We start from the raw sequence: 23874 nt of genomic DNA, 5'->3' as shown, positions 1-23874 counted from the left end.
GGGCCAGGGACTGTGGGGAGAGCCAGCCCTCCCCCTCCAGCTGTTCCCAGATGTCATTCTGCCCGCCCAGGCGCCTGGTTCCTGAGCTCAGGGGGATTCCACGGTTACTAAGCTACTGGTTTTTGTTGACTTTTAAATATTTTCTTCTACGGGAGAGGGGGAGGGGGGCAAAAGTCAGGAAAGAGCAACTAAAAACAGATCAAAATAAGCTCCCCCTCCCCGCAAGAAAGCTGTCCATTCACCTTTCAAACACAAACCAAGGGCCTCTGAACGCAGTCACCTTTCTGGACCAGCGGTCAGACAGAACTGACCTCCTTCCTCCCCATCCTCACTGCCCTTCCTGGTGAATGAGGGGTGGTGGTGGATGGTCACCCTGTCTTCGAGCCCTGGGTGGACAAAGGGGCTTCTGGAAAGAGAGGAAGAGGATGGCCAGTGGCAATGGGCTGGCTTCGCCCTCGGCCCTGGTGGCCAAGCGCCCCTCCGCCCTAGGCCCGTTCCCCAGATACATCTGGATCCACCAGGACACACCCCAGGACAGCTTAGACAAGACTTGCCATGAAATCTGGAAGAGAGTTCAGGGCCTGCCAGAGGCCCTGCAGCCCAGGACCTCCAAGGAGCAGCTCTCTGCCCCCGTGGCTGGCACTCCGAGAGACGGGCTCAGCTTCCAAGAAGAGTGAGTGTGCCCTTACTTCACGCAAGGGAGGAGGGAGGAGATGAGGTCTGACTTTCGGGGTCCGGGGGGAGTATTTTGACCTGTTGTTCTGCCTGGCTAAACCCTAAAGGCTGTGTGTTTTCCCCCACCCACCACGACTCTTTGACAGTCTTTACAGGAACAAAATGATTGGGGTCCTGAAGTTACCTGGGTGAGGGGCCAGAACAGAACTATATTTCTGCTGCTGTACCAGCCCACTTCAAGGACATTTCTTGTGCAGAGGCATAGACAATACCAAGGTAGATCCGAAGACCTTGAAAACCCACCCTAGCCAGGGAGAAGGTTAGATGTCTGTGGCTTTCCCCAGAGGCAACTAGAATATGCTTCTTCCCTCCCGCCCTGTAAAGCTAGGCATTGGCACAGATGAATTTGGTGGTTTTAAACCACATCTGGAATTCCCTAATACAGGGAGCAGCTGTCCCATTCAGCCTCCACAGAAGCCGCTGCAAGAGCGCACGTCAAAATATTTACTGGGAAGGCATTGACATATTCAGAGGACATAATAGAAAATTAAAGTGCGGGAAGATGGCTGTAAATAGCCCGTTTCCTGGATGGGAAATCCTGTATCTGGGAAACACAGAGCTAAATGTTTCTCCACCAGGGCAAAGTCGGGCAGATATTGTTGGGGATGGATATATTAGAAAGGAGAGGGAGGAGCAGAGAGGAAGAAAGGACCTTGTTAGGAAAAGCGAATAAATCCACTGAGTTATTAATGTCACCTTTGAGCACGTGTTCACTGCTCTGCATCTTCAAAGTAGGCTGCAAACATTAATTAATCCTCCCAGAGTCCCAATGAGGCAGGTATTCGTGTCCCCATTTTACAGATGGCTTAAGTGTTAATAATTAAGTGGTCATTAAAGACTAGGTGATAATTAAGTGTTGCCTGTTCCAACACATGCTCCAGCTCAGTTCAGAGATGCTCTGAAGTGGGGGAACCCTTCAGGCAATTATCAACTCTTTCTGGTTTCAGGGATTTCTACACAAGAGCTAGGAAAGGCAAAGTGTAACTGCTTCCCAGTTCACACTCCCTGAAGTCTGGTCCTTTTGGGGCTTATTCAGTTACTACACATAAGGGAAGAAGGCACTTTGGCTATTGCTGCCTCTCTGCCCCTGCTCAGCAGGACATGGCTGGGATGGGAATGGCCTGTCTACAGCCAGATTCCTGCTATCTGGCCCTCCGGTGGCACTGAGACCCATTGCCATCTGCTCTGGGACAAGGACTGGGCAGGGGGCCTGTGGGGCTCTGCTCAGCTCTCAATGGCCAAAGAGCTGATTGTCCCCTTTGTGAACCAAGGGTCAGTGGCAGTTTCCAGTAGCTGGCACCCTCTCTGCCAGGACTCACAGAGTTAGTGGAAACAGACTCTACTTCCAGTCTGCGCTTGGCTGGAAAGTGAACCTGGCAAACCTTTGGCCGGTCCATTTGGCCTTGATTTTCTCATCCGCAAATGGAGGGTGATATGCCCTGCCCTGTCCACATCGAGTTGATAATGAGGATCAAATGTGACGGGGACAGGAAACAATCAGCTGCATTATCCCAGTGAGGCTGTCCCTAAATGCAGTTCTCAGGGCTTGGAGGTGTGGGTTGTTTTTGTTGCCTTCCATCTGGGGTTTTCACATGATGCTGATAAATGCTTGAGTACTTCGGAGGCCACCTTCAAGTTGAGTGGCCTGATTTCTGGGTCCCAATCCCCACCTCAGCCAGAACTGTTCAGCTTTTATGGCTTTTGCTCACTGGAGTTCAGAAGTAAAGTCGCCAGTCCAGGTTCGATGCATGAGACAGGGTGCTCAGGGCTGCACTGGGATGACTCAGAGGGATGGGATGGGGCTGCAGGATGGGGAACACATGTACACCCATGGCTGATTCATGTCAGTGTACGCCAAAACCACTACAATATTGTAAAGTAGTTAGCCTCCAATTAAAAAAAAAAAATCATTAAAAAAAAAGTAAAGTAAAGGCTGTGCTGAAATAAAAGATTCTGCCATAAGAAAAGAGCTGGGAAACCATTGCCTTAGATGAATAAACGATATCATAATTGTGCAGATATCAACCAAGTAGAACACAATGAGCTATTCTTGAAATAAAGGCAGCTGCGATGGTGGAGTCTGATAGCTCTGGTTTCAGATCTCATTTCAGCCCTGTGCCAGCTGCAGGATTTGTTTAATTTATGTGAGCTTCAGTTTCCTCATCTGCCAAATGGAGATGATTACTATGCATTTCATGGGGTTGTTGGGATGATTAAATGGGATATTTAAACATTCCCAGTAATAACTAGGATTTGTAAAAATTCCTTATAATGATGATGGTGATTTCTTTAAGCCCTACAATTATTACATGAACTGGGGACTATTTTTAAACTCCCCTTCTTTTGAACTTTTTGTTATGCAAATGTTCAAACATGTAAAAGAGAATGGTATAGTGAATGTCTGTCAATCAGCTTCATTAATTATTAACTTTGGTCCATTCTTGTTTCAATTCTTCCTCCCCTATTTTTCAATCAAATCCTTTTTACAGATGAAATAACTGGTTTGGAGGGCTTCATTTCTTCTTCTGTAGGCCTGAGGTCCTACAGTTAGGAAGTGGTGGAGTTTCAGAAAACAAACCTAGGACCATCTTACCCACTATGCACTGGTGTTGGCTCCAGGAACTGAGACATCTTTTTGGAAAGTCAAAATACTTGGCAGTCTCATGTTCTGGGTGAGCAAACATAGCTAACAGAGTTCATATCCAGGGAGCTGTCCAGCATATTTGTCAGATGGCTTCAGGCCCACAAGATAACCTCTCACCCTCTCAGCTAATCTGTCTAGTGTTTCATTTGTAAACCCAGTTTGGGTTTTGGTAATGTTAATTGCTATCAAGGCAGCTAGACAAGTAAGTTCTAGAACTCTTATTAGCCAGAATTTTTTTTTTTTTTTGGTCCCCATTTATCATGGAAACCCAAACATCTCAAGTTTGAAAGAGAACTTGGAGGCCATTTTCTGTTGCTTGAATCCTTTCCTTGACATCCTTGCTAGATGGTTATCCACTCTCTTAGATGAGAAGCTCACTACTTCCTAAGGTAGCTCCTTCCCTCGATATGGACCCTGACTATCAAAAAATCATTTTCTTTTAGTGCTGAAATCTGTCTCTATCAAACCCATTGACCTAGATTCTGCCCTTAGGGCTCCAAACCGAACCTATCCCCCCTTCCTCTCAGTAGCCCTTTTAGTTCTTGAAAGATGGTAACAACATCTTCCCTAGGATTTCTTGTCTTTGTAAGCTGATTGTCTTTGTTTTCCTGAGCTTCCCTTCATGTTTGGTCAGTTTTCTGCCCATGCTGCTGGTTCTTAGGGCAATGCAGCAACCAGAACCAAGTACGACAATCCAGGTATGATCCAGTCTGAGCAGACTGGGTTCTCCTCTTCTATAGCCTATATTCCTGTTCACGGCAATTAACACCACATTCACTTTTCTCTCCAAGCTGACTTCAGCCTATGAACACACTTCGAGTTCACTCATCCAATTATTCATTCAACACATGCTTATTTAGCCATCTACTGTGTGCCTGGCACTGTGCTGAGAGCTAGTGAAATAGAACTGTAAACCAGACAAGGCCCTCCTTTCCTAGAGCTTGCGTTCAAGTAGGGGAGAGAAACACAAAGCAAGTAAATAAAAGAATATAACTTTAGGATGGAAAAAGGACTGGTGTTCTAGTTGGAAGAAACCAATTGTAAGCACATTAAAGTTAAACCAATAATTTCAGCTAGGGAGGAATGAGCTTATGGAAACAAAACTGACTAAAGTACTAAGGGGGCTTTCTTTCGATGGAGTGGTCAGGGAAGAACTCTCCGAGCAGAGGTAGTCCTTTGAGCCAAGAGCTGGATGCCAAGAAGGAGCCAGCCAGGTGAAAATCTAAGGAAGGATGTCCAGGTAGAAAGGAAAGAAACCACAGACTCTGAGGTGTGAGTGGGCTTGGAGAGGGACAACAGGGCTGGGGTGTGGTAAGTGATGCAGTGTGGCACGAGGTGATATCAGAGACAGGCAGGCAAGGTCTCGGGGGCCTGGAGGACCTAGTGGGGAGTTCAGATTTGATTCTTCATGATATGAGTTATGGGACACCTTTGGAGGATTTTAGGAAGTGGGTGTAACATGATTGCATGGACTGGTTTTTAAGGATGCCTCCAGCTGCTGTGTGGAAATGGGGCAGGTGAGAGAGCAAGCGGGGAGGCCTCTGGAAAGACGTTCAGTAGCCCAGGGAGAACAGTGGTGATGGCGACTGGTCCAGAGTGAGGGCAGTGACAGTGGACAGAGGGGGATTTGGTGCATATTTCGAGGGGGACCAAAGGAGCCTGCACACAGACAGAGACATCAAGGCTGAATTGAGGTTTTTGGCTTGAGCACTGGTTGGACAATTTATTGAGGAAGAAATGGAGAGAAATGAGCTGTGAGGGAGAAATCTGTAGCTCTATCTAATGTCAGTTTAACTCCAGAATCTCATTCAGTCATCTTTTAATTAGTCTTAAATTTGGGCCGAAAGAATTGTGGAAAGTCACTTACTGACTCATATTCTAGGATTCCCTATTCATTCAGTTTCCCTGTTACTAACACTGCACAGTCTTGGGATGGGGGTCTGGGGTTTGCTGTTGACTCCATTGGCTGGCCTGTGAAATGGCGTTTGCGCATGCCTTCATTTATGGAGTCAGTCAACAAACACTCGTAGTCGCCTTCTGGGTGCCAGGCCCTGTGCTGGGTCCCTGGGATACACAGATGACTAGGACAGAAGGCCATCTCTCTGAGAGCTGCCAGTCCAGGAGGTGGGATGGACACAGGTCCCCGTGGCAGCAAGGGCATTCAACAGATACTTGTGCGTCTACTGCTTCCCTGCTGTCTCAGCCGGTAAAGAATCCACCTGCAATGCAGGAGACCTGGGTTCAGTTCCTGGGTTGGGAAGATCCCCTGGAGAAAGGAAAGGCTGCTGGAATACTCCAGTATTCTGGCCTGGAGAATTCCATGGACTGTATAGTCCCTGGGATCGCAAAGAGTCGAACAAGACTGAGTGACTTTCACTTCATTTACTGCTTGCCTGACAAAACTGGGAAAGGAATACAATGGCGAAAAAGATGGGAAGAATCTACGAACTCCCACAGGGATCTTCAGTGTCTTGAGAAAGGCAGATCACAACATAATAGGATAAAGGTCCTGGTGAAGTGCCAATTCCATGGGTGACCTGGGCTTGGGGTTCAGGAAAGGCTTCCTGGAGGAGGCTGGGGGAGATGAGCTGGAAGGATAAGTCTACAGAAAGAAAGGAAATCCATTTAAGCATCTAAAAAACAAATGATTTCCTGGTTGGCAGACTTCAGACGTATCTGTTGCAAGAAGAAATAGGGCTGTTTTGTACTTGCTTTATTAAATCTTCTCTGTTTGCACCCATCGGCCAGACCTCCAGGTGGGAGAGCCGCTGGGACTTGGAACCCAAGGCACTGCCTCCTTTGAGCTGCTCTCTCAATAAACCAGTCCTTTGTTGCTGCATGCATGCTCAGCAGCTCAGTCATGTCCTACTCTTTGCCTCCCTATGGACTGTAGCCTGCCAGGCTCCTCTGTTCATGGGATTTTCCCAGCAAGAATACTGGAGAGGCTTGCCATTTCCTCCTCCTGGGGAATCTTCTCAACTCAGAGATCGAATGCACGTTTCCTGTGTCTCCTGCATTGCAGACAGATTCTTTACCGCTGAACCATCAGGAGGCCCCGTGGCTTGTTGCTACTGTTATTTAAACAGTAAGACAGCCACCTTTCCACTCCCATTCCCACACAATTTCCCATCACCCCGAGGGAACTCCCCATCTTTCCCTGCACTTACAGGACTCTTTCTGGACACTTTCTTCTCAAGACCCAGCTCAGGAAAAAATGGGATGAATCTTACTCTTCTGTAACAGTTGTTTGGAATATATCCCCACTTTTATTTATTAATTTTCTTAAAAAAAAAAAAAAGCTTGAAAACTAGTGATGGTAGTGATGAGGACAAGACTTGCACTTGAGAATTCAGACTGTTGCCCTAGAGCCAGTTCTGCTCCTGGGTACCATCCTCTTCCCTTGAAGAGGTCAAAGTCCTCTTTGAAAATCTGAGGAAGCTACCATACACCATTTGGCCTGAAACACATCCTCACATCCCTTGACATTTTGGAAGGTGAGAGAAAACCCACTCCCAAAGTTGGAATCCTTTTCTCATGGATAGTTGAGTGTCCCCTCCCTTAAGCTTCCCAGGGCTTTGTCTCAGCCACTGCTGTGATCCCCATCCCACTGACACCGATGCATCCTCCAGCCTGGTTGTCAGGTGAATTAGTGCACATCCAGTGCTGCCGACAGAGGTTCAAGGGCCTCAGCCCTTCCCTCCTCCAACCTCCTTATGCACCTGTTGGTCGCCTTCGTGATGGTTTTTGATTTTGATTCCTTGCCTCCCTGCAGGCTTCTCTTCCCCCATTTTCAGACCATCTTGTCTTACTGCTCCTGGTTCCTTTCCCTCTTGGATGTCCGTCACCCTTTGCCGACTTCATCTTCCTGAAACACATCAACAGCACTACTCAGGCATCCCCATGTATTCCTCCTCGTCTTCTGAACTGCCTGACCTGGTCTTGAAGTGTCTCTCTAGTTGGCCCTGCCTACTTCTCGAGGTGTAGCCCTGAATGCTCTTCTCCAAACTCCCTGTAAGCCAGGATGTGCCATGAGCAGGCATACAACTCCCCTGCCGTCACTCAAATTATTCCTCTACCAGGAATGCCTTTCTTGTCTATGTCTACTGAAATCTTACCCATCCTTAAAGACCTGGAATTAGCATATCATCCTCTAAAATTCTCACTGCTGACCCCATTTAACATTTTTCCTTTCTCCCTCTTCTATGTTCCTTTTTAAAAAAATTTAAATAAGCAATTATATCCCCTCTCTTTCCTAAGAGTTTAAAGGTGGCTCAGATAACAATAAAATAAGGAGACAGGTGGATTTAGAATCCCAGTATACGTCCCAGCTGTTGCCAAGTTGCTCACGATTTCTATGCCCCATTTTCCTCATCTGAAAGGTGGAAAAAGTCATAGTGACCACCTAAAGGACTGTTGTAGAGGTTAATGAAAGAATGTATGCAAAGTTTGCACAGCACCTGGCAGAAAATAGCGATTCCAAATTCACCATCTTCGTTGTCACCCTGTTATCCTGAGTATCAAGGATAAAGTGATAGGGGTTAAGTAATCAACAACAGTGTGGGAGGAGAAGACTTATATACCAGAAAACCTAAGTCCAGGGAAAGTGTTCAGTGGAGGCCAGCATGTTGGTCTGAGACTCTAGGCAGGTGGAGCCAAAAGTGGGAGTATAACAGTTGGTTTCTGTAACTCACATCATCTCATAGGAGAAAGCAGGACGGACAAGTGCTTCCTTAGCTCTGAGGACCAAATGGCAGAGGTCTTTAGATGAGGGTGATGGGAAGGAAGAGTCAGTTTAGAACCAGCTCTTGGGCTGACTGTTGACCAGAGGGGAGGACACAGGGCCACAGTGAGATGCTTCAGCCTCATTCTGGAGCAGGGTTTCTGATGAGGTGGTCCTCTGGCAAGTACTGTATTCTCCCGGTGGCAACAGTCTCCCATCCCCCACTTGACCATGGCTCCTTAAGGGCAAGGGCTGTGTCTTACTCATCATTGTCTCCCCAGCGCCCAGCCGAGTTCCTGGCACTCAGTGGCAATGCAGTGTGTATGAATGAATGAGTAAGTGAATGACGGATGAGCCATAAAAATGCCACTGCAAGGAGAATGAGGCCCAGAGGTGGCCAGGGTCCAAGTGAGAGGTCACAGTCATCAGAGGAAACTTTGAGTGATGTGGGGACAGGATGTCAGGAAGCCAAGACATTGCGAACTCTTTTCTTCCTTCTGCCTTAAGCCTAAGAAGGGAACTGACGTTTTCGTGAGCAACTGATACGTGCCAAGCTCTGTTGTTTCCATTTTCTGTTTATCTCATTGTCTTAGCAACCATTCTCCGTCGATGGTTAATATTATTCCCGTTTTGCAGGTGAGGAAGCCAGGGCTCAGAGAAGTTAGGCAACTTGCCCAGAGTCATCCAGCTCACAGGGACCAGAACAGGGATAGGAACCCAGTGAAGCTTCAAGGCCAGAGCTGATTCCTGGCACCAGGGGCCCTTCAGAATAGCCCTTGCATGTCTGCTTAGTACCAGGAGCCATGAACGATGAAGGCCAAGACGAATCATGATTAACATCCCACGTCCCGTGTCCCCCTTTTTAATTTAATTTTATGGTTTCAGGAGCCGTGTCGCAGGTTCTGGGAGCCTGCAGAGATGGGCCACCAGTGGTTTGGTTTAATCCCCTTTTTAATATCTTTGTTGCAACGTTCTTTCCAATTCAGCTCCCAAGTCACATTAAAAAAAATACCTCTTCCTTAGGGTAAGCCTCCTCTTATTAAACAGATTCAAATGAAAAGTTTTAAAGATAATTTGAACAATAAGAATCACTCTGTAGCTCCCAGCCGAAGCTCCTTTATTGCTGTATTTATTCCCCAGTATTTCTTGTCTCATTCCCCAGCTCACTGAATCGGTCATTCCCCACCCCGCCACACACCCTCACCCTTCCAGTCCAAGGCCTGACCTCTGCCCGCTAGTCTCTTCCTCTCTACTTCCTTCTTTCACCTCCAGGGCATGGCGGGTCAGGTTGAGGGCAGAGTGGGAGGTCTCACTTATACCAGCCAATCTGCTTTCTAAGACTGTCACACCTGCCCTGAGGGAGAAGGGGAGGGTGCAGATGGGGGAGCTGCAGTGTCTGGAGGGAAATCCTTATCTGTGCATCCTATTGCATTGTTGTTGTTCAGTTGCTCAGTCATGTCCGACTCTTTGCAGCCCCATGGACCGCAGCATGCCAGGCCTCCCTGTCCATCACCAACTCCCAGAGCTTGCTCAAACTCATGTCCATTGAGTCAGTGATGCCATCCAACCATCTCATCCTCTGTCATCCCCTTCTCCTCCTGCCCTCAATCTTTCCCAGCATCAGAGTGTTTTCCAAGGAGTCAGTTCTTCCCATCAGGTGGTTAAAGTATTGGAGTTTCAGCTTCAGCATGGGTCCTTCCAATGAATATTCAGGACTGATCTCCTTTAGGATGGACTGGTTGGATCTCCTTGCAGTCCAAGGGACTTGCAAGAGTCTTCTCCAACACCACAGTTCAAAAACATCAACTCTTCAGCTCTCAGCTTTCTTTATAGTCCAACTCTCCCATTCATACATAACTCCTGGAAAAACCATAACTTTGATTAGATGGACCTTTGTTGGCAAAGTAATGTCTCTGCTATTTAATATGCTCTCTAGGTTGGTCATAGCTTTTCTTCCAAGGAGCAAGCATCTTTCAATTCTGTGGCTGCAGTCACCATTTGCAGTGATTTTGGAGCCCAAGAAAATAAAGTCTGTCACTGTTTCCATTTTTCTCCATCTATTTGCCATACAGTGATGGGACTCTTGATGAAAGTGAAAGAGGAAAGTGAAAAAGTTGGCTTAAAGCTCAACATTCAGAAAACAAAGATCATGGCATCTGGTCCCATCACTTCATGGGAAATAGATAGGGAAACAGTGGCTGACTTTATTTTTCTGGGCTCCAAAATCACTGCAAATGGAGATTGCAGCCATGAAATTAAAAGACGCTTACTCCTTGGAAGGAAAGTTATGACCAATCTAGATAGCATATTCAAAAGCAGACACATTACTTTGTCAACAAAGGTCCATCTAGTCAAAGCTATGGTTTTTCCAGTGGTCATGTATGGATGTGAGAGTTGGACTATAAAGAAAACTGAGTGCCAAAGAATTGATGCTTTTGAACTGTGTTGTTGGAGAAGACTCTTGAGAGTCCCTTGGACTGCAAGGAAATCCAACCAATTCATCCTAAAGGAGATCAGTCCTGGGTGTTCATTGGAAGGACTGATGTTGAAGCTGAAACTCCAATACTTTGGCCAGCTGATGCAAAGAGCTGATTCCTTGGAAAAGACCCTGATGCTGGGAAAGATTGAGGGCAGGAGGAGAAGGGGACAACACAGGATGAGATGGTTGGATGGCATCACCAACTCAGTGGACATGGATTTGGGTGGACTCTGGGAGTTGGTGATGGACAGGGAGGCCTGGCGTGCTGTGGTTCATGGGGTCACAAAGAGCTGGACACGACAGAGCAACTGAACTGAACTGAACTGAACTGAACTGATGGGACTGGATGCCATGATCTTAGTTTTTTTAATGTTGAGTTTTAAGCCAGCTTTTTCACTCTCTTCTCACGTTTATCCAGTGGCTCTTGAGTTCCTCTTCACTTTCTGCCATAAGGCTGGTGTCATCTGCACATCTGAGGTTATTGATATTTCTTCCAGCAATCTTGATTCCAGCTTGTGCTTCATCCAGTTTGGCATTTCTCATGATGTACTCTGCATGGAAGTTAAATAAGCAGAGTGGCAGTATACAGCCTTGAGGTACTCCTTTCCTAATTTGAACCAGTCTGTCGTTCCATGTCTGGTTCTAACTTTTGCTTCTTGACTTGCATACAGGTTTCACAGGAGGCAGGTAAGGCGGTCTGGTATTCCCATCTCTTGAAGAAATTTCTAGTTTGTTGTGATCCACACAGTCAAAGGCTTTAGCGTAGTCAATGAAGCAGAACTAGATGTTTTTCTGGAATTCTCTTGTTTTTTCTATGATCCATCTGCATCCAAACCGAGGCCTGGAGGCAGAGGGTGGAGGGAGGGCATCCTGGCTCAGAATGCAGATGCCTGGGTCCCATTCTGGACCAACTGAACTGCCATTTCCACAAGGGTGCCCAGGAATCTGCATTTGAAACAAACACCCCAGGGGACTCCTGTGCATAGCTGTAGAAAGTTCTCTGATACTTTGAGGGTCAAAAATGAGGGAACCTCAGGCTTCAAAGGGACACACCTTTGAGAAAGAGGTATTCCAAAGAAAAGCTTGAAGGAAGGAGATTGACTCTTTTTGCCTTCTAAGCGGATGCCAGGGATACTGTAGGAAAGGCACCCCACCCTGTGTGAAGACCTTTGTTGAGAAATGAGATAAACATGGAGTCCAGGCTCGGGCAGCTGAGGGATTCCACAGTGCCACCTCCCTTCACCCCGGGTGATGTCACCATCCCCTCGGAACCGATGACCAAGATTTCTGTGACCTCCTACCCCCAGCCAGCCTGGACCCTGGGCTGTGAAGGGTCAGCAGGCCGCTCCCGCACTGCGGGTCTTGAGGTCTGAGCCGCTAACATTTGCATAGCGCCCGTCACAGTTTACCCAGTGCTTTCACATTCATCATCTCACTTAATCCTCGGGCAGCCCGGAGAGTGGAGGAGGGGCGGGAGTCAGAGTTTCTGCAAGCCTGCGGCCCACTCTGCCCCCTCACTAGGGAGGGCCCCGGAGATGCAGCTCTGGCTTTCCAGGTACCTTTGGGATGCAGGAGCATGGGCCCTGGGGTGGCAATGGAGTCTGTGGCTTCTCTCCACTCCCCTCTTCACCCCGCAAACTGGAAATATCGGCCCAGTCCTCTCGGCTTGTAAGGGGGGAGCCCGCCCTCCTTCCCCCTTTCTTCCTCCTGGGTTTCTATGAGCTATGGCAGTGTTGTGTGCACGTGTACGTGGGTGTGTCTACGTGTGTACATGGGTGTGTGTGCACAGTTGTGAAGTATGTGTACAAGTCTGTGCTATGTTTACCTGTGTAGGTATGTGTCCGTCTGTGGTGTGTGTGTGTGCATGGTTGTAGCACATGTGTGTGTGCACGGCTGTGGTGTGCATGGTTGTCTGTGTGCACACAGCTGGGTGTGGTTGTAGCATATCTGTGTGCCTGGGTGTGTGTGCGTGTACATGATTGTGCTTTGTGTGTGTGTACGTATGGGTTAGTATGTATGTGAGTATGACTGTGGTGTGTGGGTGTGTGCATAGATGTGTGTGGAGGGGGTGGTGGCATGTGTGTTTGCACGTATGGCTTGGGAAACGTGCGTGTGCACATATGTAATGCTGTGTGGACACGCATAGGTTGGTGTGTGTGGGGGGGTACTCAGGGCAGATTGGTGAATCCTAGGTCTGGGGAGAGGAGAGATGAGGACACAGGTCACTTTTGACAGAGCCTTTGTCCACATTGGACAGAGGCTGCCTTTGGTGCTGTGATGTAGGCTCCAGGAGAAAAGAAGATGGGTCCTTGCTCCCCAGGCAGACGAGAAGACCCAGAGTGTCCAAGAGCCTTGGGGGCCAGACGGGGAGTGGGGCCCTTGACCTCTTCATTTAGAAACTGGGGTAATTGTATCTCCGTGGGCTTTGGATGAACAGTCATTCTCCCTCCCCCTCGTATAAAATGGCCTTGTATTTGCACATAACCTACATGCAGCTTCCTGTGTACTTTAGATCCTCTCTTGATTGCTTACAATACCTAGTACAATGTAAATGCTATGTGAGTAATTGTAAAGTACAACATAAAAGCTATGTAAGTAGTTGCCAGTGTGCAGCAAATTTAAGTTTTGCTTTTTGGAATTTTCTGGAATTTTTTTTCAAGTATTTTTAATCCATAGTTGGTTGAAGCCACAGATGTGGAACCTGTGACTATGGAGGGCCGACTGTGTAACAAACTACCTCAAACTTTAGTTGCCCTAAACCACAGCTTTCTACTCAGCTGTCCCCAGCTGAGTAATCTAGTAGGCTGGGTTCTGCCAGTTGGTTCTTCTGGGTGGGGCTGGGCATGCGTGGCAGGACGTGGCTCATCCTTACCCACATGTCTGTGGTCATCCAGGCCTGGCTAGTCAGCTGAGGATCTTGGGGTTTTCCTCCACAGGATGTGTTATCCTCCTGGGCTTGTTCATGGGGAGGTCGCCAAAACCCCCGGGAAACCAGAGGTTAAGCCCTAATGCCCAAGCGCTTGCCACATCTCTGCTTCTTTGTTGAACCAACCAAGCAGGCGCTACCATAGGGTCAAAGCTATAGCCGGTCTTCACACCACCCCATTGCAGTTGTTGTGAGGATTCAGATAAGAGTTTTTCATGGAATGTGTTTAGCGCTGTGCCTGGCTGGTTAGTTCATCCTCCATAAATACTTACTCTTCCGATTTTGTGAACTGGAACCAGAGGCTTAGACATATTCGACACCTTGATGGAGGTCTGGCCTCCATGCAGCCGTGGAATTTGAACTCAGCTCCTGCCTCCTTCCAGGCAGTGAGCTCTTAGCCACTCTGCTGCTCTGCCCATGCAGACACACAGAGGAGTAGGTCTCACCTGCCACCACGAGGCTGGTCAGTCTCTGGATGGAGCCTGAGCCCTTCGCTTGCTTCCATCTTCAGTCAGCCATGTTCCCCGGGCACCAGGCCTGGGTACCATGTTTTGTCATCGATCTGAAATGCCATGGTGGGAAGAAAATATTTGTTTTGGTGTCCTCTTCCAGCACTAACAATTTTCTGCTTGCATTTTTCTGTTGTTTGGCTCAGATGAATAGCAGTTTTCATCTTTGCTCTGTGTTATCATGTACACAGAACTGCTGTCGGGGAGCTAACAGCATGCTTGCTTAGTCATTATTCTGGGAAGGGGTGCCAGCCAGTCAATAGCCTTTATTTTTATACGACTCTGTACACTGCAAATGCTGAAATGTCGTGCCGCGCCCGCGTACAGAGTCACCATCAGACACCTATCATTTCTGGAGGCGGGCGGAGCGGAGGTGGTGGCCATCGTTGAGGCCAGGCACCAATTCTGACTGGCTTCCTCTGTCAGCGCCCGGGAGCTGGGTTAACTGCCCTGAATGATTCACTGTGATAGAGTCTGTGGCAGATTTTATGGTTTTTACCCACTCAAAGGAGAAAGCAAATAGCACCTGAGAGATGCCAGCCTCGGCAAAACTTCTTAAAGAGAGAGGAAGAAAGATAGATGCAGGCAGGCAGGCTTGGTGTGGGACCTAGCACCATCGTGGGAGAGGGAAAATTCTTTCTGGGAGCCCCACCGTGGGCTCTAAGAGGTGGGCAGGATCTTTGTGGGGTCTGTGGTGGGACTGCCTTACCGGGGTTGGGAGTTCTTAGGACGAGGTCAAACAGGCTGGTCACTGTCATCCCTTCAGCTCACAGGGGTGCCAGGCCTGCAGTAAGGAAATGAGACGGAAGGCCAGAAAAATGGAATCAAAACCAGGGAGTCTGCAACCAGTAAAAGGAGCTGGGTGGTCTTTGGCAACACAGCTTTTGATTTCCAGAGTTCCAAGAAATGGACGAGGATAAAGACAAATTCATGAGCAAGTTCATTTATTTATTCAGTAAATACCTATTTAGCTTGGAGGTGGTGCCCAGCACAGCTCAAGGTCTTGAGGCTTCCGTGGTGGACAAGATACAATTCCTGCCCTCAGGGAAGATGTGTTATTGTCGGAAATAAAGACATTAAAAAAATATACTTTGCGAGGGTGACGAACACTCGGAAGGAAATAAACAGGTTGATGGAGCAGAGAGTGCTTCGTAAGAGTTAGTCCAGGGATGGACTGGCATCCAGGAGGTGCAAAGACCCCGGGTTAGAGTGAACTCGATATGCAAAGGAATATTTCTAAGACCAGAGGGGCTGGAAGAAGAGAAATCTCAAAGCAGGAAGGCATAACTGGGCCACTTAGTGGGGTGCCCTGGGGGTCAGAAAGGGGTCTGGATTTTTATTGTGTGCAGTAAGAACCCACATAAGGATTTAAGTGGGGGAATGGTTTGATCTAAGTTCTGAGGATGTCTTTCCTCGGCCGGCATGCAGTTTTCTAAGGAATAAATGAATCATGTTTTCTTGGGGGTGGAAAGGGCAGGAAGGGGAGACCCTTGCTTAGGGACTTGTACCTGTGTGCTGAATCTTGATTGCAGCAGGTGTTTGATAGAGGCTGTCTAGGAGAAATGGAGATGGAATGATAGTGACTGGATTGATTTATTCCCCCAAAGTGTTGATCCAGGATTACTGTCAGGCTCGGGGTGGGGGGGTGGGGAGGGTTTCCAGCAATGTCCCTAAGGCTCTGGACTCTGGACTCTCTCACCTTCAACATTCCTATCCGTAAATTGGCGGGGGACCCAGAAGGCAGACTCATCAGACATGCAGCTGACACAGAGCTGTCAGGGACAGCTAAGGCCACGGATGACAGGCTCAGGACTCACCATGATGATCCTCCACAGGCTGGGGTGATGGGATGAGCCCAGCAATATCCTTGATTACATTCAGACTGGGGAACGAAGCCCAGCCTTGGAGCAGGGAGACCTCGCTGGAGAACTTTCCCTGAAAAGGAAGCTGGGGTGGGGCAGGAAGAGGTCAGAAAGTCAGCTGGACCCAGGAGCATCCCCACAACAGCCTCTTCACTTCCTTGGTGACAGAGTCCTTAGCCTCTTAGCAGTTCACTTTTCTCATCTGTAAAAAGAGAATGATTTTGTCAATTGCCCAGAGGCATGGAGATTAAACAGAAGCATATATGTGGATGCCTGGCTTCCAGTCTGGCCTTCCAGATTCATGGCAGATGCAAAGGAAATAGGAGTTTGTAGAGACTGTCCCAGGGAGGGTTGGGTGCCCTGGGCCAGTCTTTCAGAGGGACCTGCAGCCCAGGTGAGCCCCTCTGTTCTTGGCACAGACTCTTCTGGGAATGCAAGCTGCTTAAGAGCCCCATTGATCCCCATGATGTTCCAGAAAAGAATGGCCGAGGAATATGAGAAGGAGTTTACACTCAGCTCCTTCTGAGTCCTCTCCATCAACCTGGCTCTGGGGTGTGGGAGGGGTAGGAGTGTCCTCTCAGGTGCTGAGAAGGGACCACCTGCAGGGTGGATTTGGTACAGAGACCTCAGGCCTCGTGGGTCTTTTAAAAGCTGCTTTGACTTCTCCTTGGAGCTGGTGCTTTGAAGGATACTGTGGTGAGACTTGTGTGTCCGTCTATTGTAGAAGTTTTTTATTTTCGGAGGAAAAAAAAAAAAAAAAGAGAAGCCAAACAGACAAAAATAGAGCTAATAGTACTTGGTGAACCCTTGTACCTCTCACTAACCCTTAGACCCGTCAGTCTTGTTTTCTCTACTCCCCAACCCCTATCTTTCCCCTCCCCCTGCTAGATTAAGTTTAAAGCTAACCCCAGATTTAATGTTATCTGTAAAGACTTTAGCATGTATCTCTAAGAGATAACGCTTTTATTGTTTAAGTATAACCACAATACCATTATTCTGACTTTTAAAAATTAACATAATTGTGATGTCTTTCTAATTCAGAAGATCTATCTGTATACAGCTTGCTTTGCAAGTTTTGGAGGGGGACAGTTCAGTTCAGGTCAGTCGCTCAGTCGTGTCCGACTCCTTGCGACCCCTGGCACACCAGGCCTCCCTGTTCATCACCATCTCCCAGAGTTCACTCAGACTCACGTCCATCGAGTCCGTGATGCCATCCAGCCATCTCATCCTCTGTCGTCCCCTTCTCCTCCTGCCCCCAATGCCTCCCAGCCTTAGAGTCTTTTCCAATGAGTCAACTCTTCTCATGAGGTGGCCAAAGTACTGGAGCTTCAGCTTTAGCATCATTCCTTCCAAAGAAACCCCAGGGCTGATCTCATTCAGAATGGACTGATTGGATCTCCTTGCAGTCCAAGGGACTCTCAAGAGTCTTCTCCAGCATCACAGTTCAAAAGCATCCATTCTTCGGCACTCAGCCTTCTTCACAGTCCAACTCTCACATCCATACATGACTACAGGAAAAACCATAGCCTTGACTAGACAGACCTTAGTCAGCAAAGTAATGCTTTTGAATATACTATCTAGGTTGGTCATAACTTTCCTTCCAAGGAGTAAGCGTCTTTTAATTTCATGGCTGCAGTCACCATCTGCAGTGATTTTGGATAAGTCTGACACTGTTTCCACTGTTTCCCCATCTATTTCCCATGAAGTGATGGGACCAGATGCCTTGATCTTCATTTTCTGAATATTGAGCTTTAAGTCAACTTTTTCACTCTCCTCTTTCACTTTCATCAAGAGGCTTTTTAGCTCCTCTCCACTTTCTGCCATAAGGGTGGTGTCATCTGCATATCTGAGGTTCTTGATATTTCTCCCGGCAATCTTGATTCCAGCTTGTGTTTCTTCCAGCCCAGGGTTTCTCATGATGTACTCTGCATATAAGTTAAATAAGCAGGGTGACAATATACAGCCTTGATGTACTCCTTTTCCTATTTGGAACCAGTCTGTTGTTCCATGTCCAGTTCTAACTGTTGCTTCCTGACCTGCATACAGATTTCTCAAGAGGCAGGTTAGGTGGTCTGGTATTCCCATCTCTTTCAGAATTTTCCACAGTTTCTTGTGATCCACACAGTCAAAGGCTTTGGCATAGTCAATAAAGCAGAAATAGATGTTTTTCTGGAACTCTCTTCCTTTTTCCATGATCCAGCGGATGTTGGCAATTTGATCTCTGGTTCATCTGCCTTTTCTAAAGCCAGCTTGAACAGAGAGGCAAAAACTGGTCCTTCTAATGTCTGGTTTCTGTGACTAGAGATTCCCCTGTTCCCTTTGAGGGTGATAATGAAGAATATGGGGAATCAATATCTTGGGACCATGGATTGGTAGCCTCTTTATTCCAAGTGTTCCCAGGGACACAGCAGGAAAGTGAAGTGAAATGAAAGTGTTAGTCGCTCAGCTGTGTTGAACGCTTTGTGACCCCATAGACTGTAGCCCATGAGGCTCCTCTGTCCATGGAATATTCTCCAGGCAAGAATACTGGAGTAGGTAGCCATTCCTTTCTCTAGGGGATCTTCCTGACCCAGGGATTGAGCGCGGGTCTCCTGCGTTGCAAGCATGTTCCCAGGGACACAGCAGCAGAGGCGTCCAGTTGATAGACTGAGTCTAGATGTGGGGAGGAGGAAAGATGGGAGTAAGGAGAGAGAGCCGGGAGGAGGGGAAGAACCGAGTGAATGGCCTTGCCCCTTCCATGGCGCCAATGGCCAGCATCCAGCACCAGCCCGCTCCTGCTGCCAGCCGCCGCGTGCCCAGTGCTCCTGTGTGTGTGTCTGTTCCAAGCCTGCTCAGGGGTCACTGCACCAAGTGCTCATCCCACCCAGGGGCTGGGTGCTTGTAGTGCCATAGGTGTCGTACTTTGTCACAGGGGAGTCCCCAGGGTTCCGGGATGTGGCAGGAAGTGAGCAGTAGGGCCCGATTCTGATCTCAGTCTGTTTGACTGGAGCCTGCTTTTTCCTGGCACAGCTCCCAGCCTCCAGGCCTGGGGAGACCACATGCAGGGCTGATGTTCAGGAGGTGGTGGCTATCACCACCATTAGAATAGTGACAAGCTCCCATGTTTTAAACTTCCCTAGGCCTCCCAAGTGCCCTGGCCAGCCATGACCTTTACCAGGACCCCTTGGGACTCACCAGTAACCATCAGCTATGGGATTAATACCAGCACAGTAGGAGTGCCTGGGACTGTAGCCTGTGCTCATTCTGACTGGTTGTCAGATACAGAGACCATCCCCTGGTTTTATGTGTGATGACTGTGAGTCATTTTGCACCTGTGTGTGTGTGTGTCTGTGTGCATGTGTTGATATACAGAGCATTACCAGGAAGGAACATCCTTGCTGGGAGCATTTGCTAGTCATTATTTTGAGGGCTCACTGCATCCACAGAATGGGCTGTCAGGGCAGGAATATACTCTGAGCCTGCCCAAAGATCCATTCACAGGATGCTTTAATTTTCCCCTCTGCCTCTCTTTTCACCATTTTCACCAGTGGTAGAACTCTGAGCAGTCTCTAGAATGCTCTATGTAGGCCAACTTATCCACCCTTCCTGGGAACCCACCCAGGAGGGAGAGCAGGGTGGGCTGCCACAGTCCTCCTGGGAGTACCAGGGAGGAAGGGCCCCCCTTACCAAGGTTGCTGGTGGGGCAGTGTGGGCCCAAACCAGTCCAGCAGGATGGCTACCCTCTCCCACGCCTGGAGACAGCCAGCATCTAGGAGCTTAGAGTCCATGGGACCATTAGGCAACATTAGAATGGTACTGGCCACCAAGGGTGCAGTTGGAGGTCCCAGGTCTCACGTGCAGATAGAGGCCAGTGTTTAGATACAGGAAGATTATTGTGAATCAGTGCAGGGATCAAGCAATTGCTGGTGCTCCCAGGCAGCCCAGTCTGTGATCTGGTCAGAAGGCCATGCCAGCCAAGGTGGACACAGTATCTATGGGGCCACTGTGCAGATTTCAGGATCCAGAGGCCCAGCCCGGCTGACAGAGGTGTATATAGACTGGCTGTCCCTTTAATTGCCTTTACTGTGCGAGACACGGTCTGAAGTGTTTCTGTGATACTCCGCTTCACCAGGAAGGAAGACAGAGGTACCATGATGCTGAGCAAGGGACCCAGGATCACATAGCTGGGAAGTGACTGAGCCAGACTGTGAGCTCCAGCTGCCACCTTGCTGTCCCTGCTCTGACTCAGACCATCCTGCAGTGCCTGGGGCCCCTGGACCCTGGATGCCACGTCCAGAGCTGTTGACTCAGTCCTGTCCCCTTTGCTGCTGGTCTTTTAGTGCTTTGGGTCCTGAGCACCACCAAACAGGGAGCGATGGACAGAAATCAAGGCTTGGCCCACTCAGCAAGATGGAGCACAGGGAGAGGACCCAGGGGTCCCGATTCCCAGAACCAAGCTCTTAGGACTATTCCTGTTCTGTTCAGTTCAGTTCAGTCGCTCAGTCGTGTCCAACTCTTTGCGATCCCATGAATCACAGCACACCAGGCCTCCCTGTCCATCACCAACTCCTGGAGTTCACTCAAACTCACGTCCATTGAGTCAGTGATGCCATCCAGCCATCTCATCCTCCGTCATCCCCTTTTCTCCCTGACCCCAATCCCTCCCAGCATCAGAGTCTTTTCCAGTGAGTCAACTCTTCGCATGAGGTGGCAAAAGTACTGGAGTTTCAGCTTTAGCATCATTCCCTCCAAAGAACACCCAGGGCTGATCTCCTTCAGAATGGACTGGCTGGATCTCCTTGAAGTCCAAGGGACTCTCAAGAGTCTTCTCCAACAACACAGTTCAAAAGCATCAATTCTTCAGCGCTCAGCTTTCTTCACAGTCCAACTCTCACATCCATACATGACCACTGGAAAAACCACAGCCTTGACTTAGACGTAACTTTGTTGACAAAGTAATGTCTCTGCTTTTTAATATGCTGTCTAAGTTGGTCATAACTTTCCTTTCAAGGAGTAAGCGTCTTCTAATTTCATGGCAGCAGTCACCATCTGCAGTGATTTTTGGAGCCCCCCCAAAATAAAGTCTGACACTGTTTCCACTCTTTCCCCATCTATTTCCCATGAAGTGATGGGACCAGATGCCATGATCTTCGTTTTCTGAATGTTGAGATTTAAGCCAACTTTTTCACTCTCCTCTTTCACTTTCATCAAGAGGCTTTTGAGTTCTCTTCACTTTCTGCCATAAGGGTGGTGTCATCTGCATATCTGAGGTTATTGATATTTCTCCTGGCAATCTTGATTCCACTTTGTGCTTCATCCAGCCCATTGCCTGTTGGTATGGTATAAAAACCCTGTGGGTCCACGTATGGCCCAGTTTCTCTCGTGGAGAGCAATAGGCTTCTCACCTTGGCAAACATGTTTTCTCTAGCCCCTTTTCCTGGGGTCTGTGCCCCACTGCAGAGCCACTCTCAGGGAGCGGCCCTAAAGCCATCTCTCTTTCTAACCTGTTTGCAGGGCTCTGGAGCTCACCAGTGGCAAAGACGAGATCTCCTTGTTGGTGGAGCAGGAGTTCTTGAGCCTCACCAAAGAGCACCTCATCCTGGTCACCAAGAGCTCGGGGGAGCTGGAGGCACCCAGAAGCAACGCTGAGGGGCCCAGACAGCCAGCCCCCTGCCTTCTCATGCCTTCAGTGGTGGCCAGCAGCAGTGAGCACCCAGGAGCCTCTGTCATGGCTGGTGACAAGCTCCTAGAGCCGAAGGTGGCCGTGTCAGTCATTGGCAGCCGGCCAGACTGTGATTCTGCCACATCTATGGTCACAGGCATCCTGTGTGCTGCCAAGGTCAAGAGTGCCAAGGGGACAGAGGACAGGAGCCGCAGCCTGGGGGCCTCCAGCTCGGAGATCAGCAAGCTCCTGGCTCAATTCCCACTGAAGTCCACAGAAACGTCCAAGGCCCCCGACAGCAAGATGGTGTTGGAGGAGACCAGGGTCATCAAGGACTTCCTGCAGAGCAGCATGTCCAGTGGCCCTGGACCCAGAGAGCCCGCAGGGCTGGGCCCGTTCCTTCTGCTGCCTCCCCCGCCTCCGCCTGTGACACCCAGAAAACTCCCCGAGCTCCCTGCTCAGAAGAAGCAGCTTCCAGTGTTCGCCAAGATCTGCTCCAAGCCCGAGGCTGACCCCATCGTGGAGGGGTACCAACTGATGGGTGAGTGGGGCTGGGAGCAGGGCTAGGAAGCACGCTTGCTAGGAGGAGAAACTTAGCACGTGGGCTGCATCAGGCACACGAAGCATCGCTGTGCAAAGTAGGGTGAGGTAGCCTTGCTGATGAGCATGGTCCCAGGGTGCAGGCTGTTTTCAGCCCCCACAGCCGTCCTCTGCCGGATGCTCATATACAGGGCATGTCTCATGTAACCAGACATGGTGGCCCTGAATCCAATACACTTTGGGAAGAGGGAGAGGCCTGTTTTGTAACCGACTGGGTTTTTAAATCCATAGGCACCCCGAGGACATTGAACGAAGCATTTACCCTTGCTGGATCCAGGGTGAAAGTGCAGCCAGGGGACTCTGAGCTGAATAGGAGGGAATTTAACTGGCTTCTGATGGAGGCTCCTGTCCTGACCATGATGCCTGGTCCCCTGTCCTGGGGATAGGGGGTGAATATGTAAACTCTCTGGGTGCAGGCAGACTGCTGGCCCTGGGGTTTGTTCCCAGGGACTCCAGGGCTTTGGCAAAGTGCATTCCTACTCCTAAATCGAGGAGTCCGCACCCTCCCCGGATTGCCTCCCCAAATTCCAGGATTCTGCATTTTGTGTCTGTTCTGATCCAGCTACTCAGACCAGATGGTTCCAAGAAGGAAGACTGGTGGCAGTGACACTTGCTTGCCATCAGCAATCACTGGGAGGAAGCTGGAAGAAAAACTCCCCCCAGGTTGTGAGAGATGGGTAATGGAGAGATGCCTGTATTGGGAGGGCCCAGATCCATCTTCCTAAGAAAACAGGGACACAGTCACCCTAGAGAAATTTCTGTAGGAGCATTTTAAGAAGCCAAGGACTCCAAACTGTGGATGGCACGCTGGACTCTGGGTCCTGGGCAGGCCTCCAGGGGTCCAGGGACTCTGGGGACGATAAGCTGTGTATGTGAGCTGATGGGGCATACCCGGGGGAGGAGACGTGCCTCCCATCTCCTTCTCTCCTCTGTCAGACAGGGCTGCTGGTTTGGAGACAGTTCTGTCCCACACACCTTTCCACCATTTGCGTGTGTGTGTACAGGTGTGTGAGCGAAGGTGTGCTGAGAGGAACTTTGCAGATGGAAATGCAGTCTGGGCACATCTGAGTGTAACCCTTCTGTGTGTGTAGCTGTGTATGTGTGTGAGCACGTGAAGGGAATGGCAGGAAGGGATGTGTGTGTGTGTGTCTGTGTATACAGCCTTTGGAAGAGGGAGCTTCGGAGATGAGTGAGTGGCAAGTGTGTTTCAGGTGGCTGGGGTGGGGTGTGATGGCAGGTGTGTGGGCCTCTGGGGAGAGGGCTATTATTAGTGGGTACTGTTATCTCAGCACTGGCTGGGGGCCACACTCTGCAACCAGACAAGCTCTAGGAAAAGACACCAGGGACATGTTTTGCTAAAAACTGTCATTTTCTTCTGGCTCAGGCTAGAGCAGCTTTCTCCTTTGCTGGGATGGCAGTAAGCCGGCAGGCCCCATCCTGTCCAGACTCAGCCCCAAGGCCATGGGCTAGTGGGACTAAGAGTTGGTGGGATCGTGTTCACTCCCAACAGGTGATTCTGGGCCCAAGCCCTCTGATCCTATTGCTACCAGTATGATCCACTGTCCCCACCGTGTGTCCAGTGCCATTTCACAGCCAAGCTCCATGGAGACCAGGACCTCCAAGCTGGGAGAAACATGAAGGTGCTGAGAACAAGGCCCTCTTCTGTGCTTCAGCCAAGCAGTGCCTTAAATATATGTATATATGTATATATATTATATGCTTCTCTTGTGGCTCAGTGGTAAAGAATTGGCCTGCAAT

The 23874-nt window shown here is 49.1% G+C and overlaps 1 protein-coding gene across 1 annotated transcript in view; it reads left to right on the top strand.

Annotated features, from left to right (window-relative positions):
- Positions 1 to 347: 347 nt before the first annotated feature.
- Positions 348 to 23874, top strand: part of C2H1orf94 (chromosome 2 C1orf94 homolog) — a 43400-nt gene continuing 19873 nt past the window's right edge. The window contains exons 1-2 of the mRNA XM_068966592.1: positions 348 to 673; positions 21369 to 22057. Of these exons, the coding sequence (XP_068822693.1) occupies positions 348 to 673; positions 21369 to 22057 (1015 nt within the window). The remainder of the gene's footprint in view (positions 674 to 21368; positions 22058 to 23874) is intronic.

Source organism: Capricornis sumatraensis, chromosome 2 (assembly GCF_032405125.1).
Source record: "Capricornis sumatraensis isolate serow.1 chromosome 2, serow.2, whole genome shotgun sequence".
Classification (NCBI taxonomy): domain Eukaryota; kingdom Metazoa; phylum Chordata; class Mammalia; order Artiodactyla; family Bovidae; genus Capricornis; species Capricornis sumatraensis.
The sequence above is the reverse complement of the archived record's forward strand: the minus strand, read 5'-3'. Positions and strand labels throughout refer to the sequence as shown.